Consider the following 1,217-nt stretch of genomic DNA (forward strand, 5'->3'; position numbering starts at 1 on the left):
GTTTCCCCCCCTGGTCCTCAGGCCCCCTGCTCTGCTTGTTCTAGATGAGCCTCTGCTCCAGAACCGCTGATCCAAATGACCATCAGGTGCCTGTTGGTCGCCCAGAGATTCAGTCCAGGTGTTTCCCTTCTGAAACATCTGCAGGACGGGGGAGGAGCTCTGCGCTAACCTGTTAAATAAACCTGAGCTGTCAGTTACATTCTGGTGCCGGTCCGTGGGCCCGGTGTTCGGGTTCTGGTGAAACGTTGTGGTACTGACCGGACCCGCTCCTTTGGGTCGCCGAAGGACTCTCTGAGTTTGGAGAAGTCTGGGTAGAAGTGCAGCGACGGAGAGACGACCTCCAGGAGGCCGGACTGGATCTCAGCCGGGAAACTGGGAGGAGAGACACAAACAGAACCGGAACCGGTCGGCAGGGAGGCAGGAAGTTCTGGGTCCGTTACGACACGCGGCGGTACTCACAGGCGCTTCAGGCTGTCGGCTACAGCGCTGGCGTACTGCTGGTCGGCCTGAGGGACAGAGAGACAGAGGTCAAAGGTTACAGCATAGATTGACACCTGACCTCTCAGCACCAATATGACTCATCGCCATGGCAACAAGGACTGAACCTCTAAACTGCCGCAAACACGACTTAGTGTATGAATGAGAATCAGACCATCAGAACCGGTCCCCTGAGGTTCTGACCCGTTCCCCTGAGGTTCTGACCCGGTCCGAGGTTCTGACCCGTTCCCCTGAGGTTCTGACCCGGTCTGAGGTTCTGACCCGGTCTGAGGTTCTGACCCGTTCCCCTGAGGTTCTGACCCGGTCTGAGGTTCTGACCCGTTCCCCGGTGGTTCTGACCCGGTCTGGGGTTCTGACCCGGTCCGAGCTCCTGCCTTCTCTTTGCGGGTTTGCAGGTGTGTCTCTGGTCTCTCCCAGTGTTCTGGTCCGGTTTGAACCGAACCGGGTCGGCGCTGCGTCTGTTTGCATCGTTTTCTCGGGTTCTTATCGTTTCTTTGATCTTTGTTTGGTGATTATTGGAAGTTTTCCAGGCCGTTTTTGAACCTGATTTTGTTGAATATTTATTTTTCTGCCTTTAGTTTTGATCGTCGTTGAGATTTAATCTCTGAAGATTTTCTGTTATGAAGTGTTGAGCTCTCCAGCTAACGCTAACAGCTGATGTCATGCTGACAGCTGATGTCATGCTAACAGCTGATGTCACGCTAACAGCTGATGTCACG

At 54.5% G+C, this 1,217-nt stretch overlaps 1 protein-coding gene across 1 annotated transcript in view; it reads right to left on the reverse strand.

Moving 5' to 3' along the window:
- mgat4b (alpha-1,3-mannosyl-glycoprotein 4-beta-N-acetylglucosaminyltransferase B) overlaps positions 1-1,217 on the reverse strand; it is a gene marked incomplete at its 5' end in the record, with an annotated part of 29,533 nt that overhangs the window by 16,649 nt on the left and 11,667 nt on the right. The window contains 3 exons of the mRNA XM_017307039.1: positions 10-169; positions 259-372; positions 460-506. Of these exons, the coding sequence (XP_017162528.1) occupies positions 10-169; positions 259-372; positions 460-506 (321 nt within the window). The remainder of the gene's footprint in view (positions 1-9; positions 170-258; positions 373-459; positions 507-1,217) is intronic.

Source organism: Poecilia reticulata, linkage group LG10, assembly GCF_000633615.1.
Source record: "Poecilia reticulata strain Guanapo linkage group LG10, Guppy_female_1.0+MT, whole genome shotgun sequence".
Classification (NCBI taxonomy): Eukaryota; Metazoa; Chordata; class Actinopteri; order Cyprinodontiformes; family Poeciliidae; genus Poecilia; species Poecilia reticulata.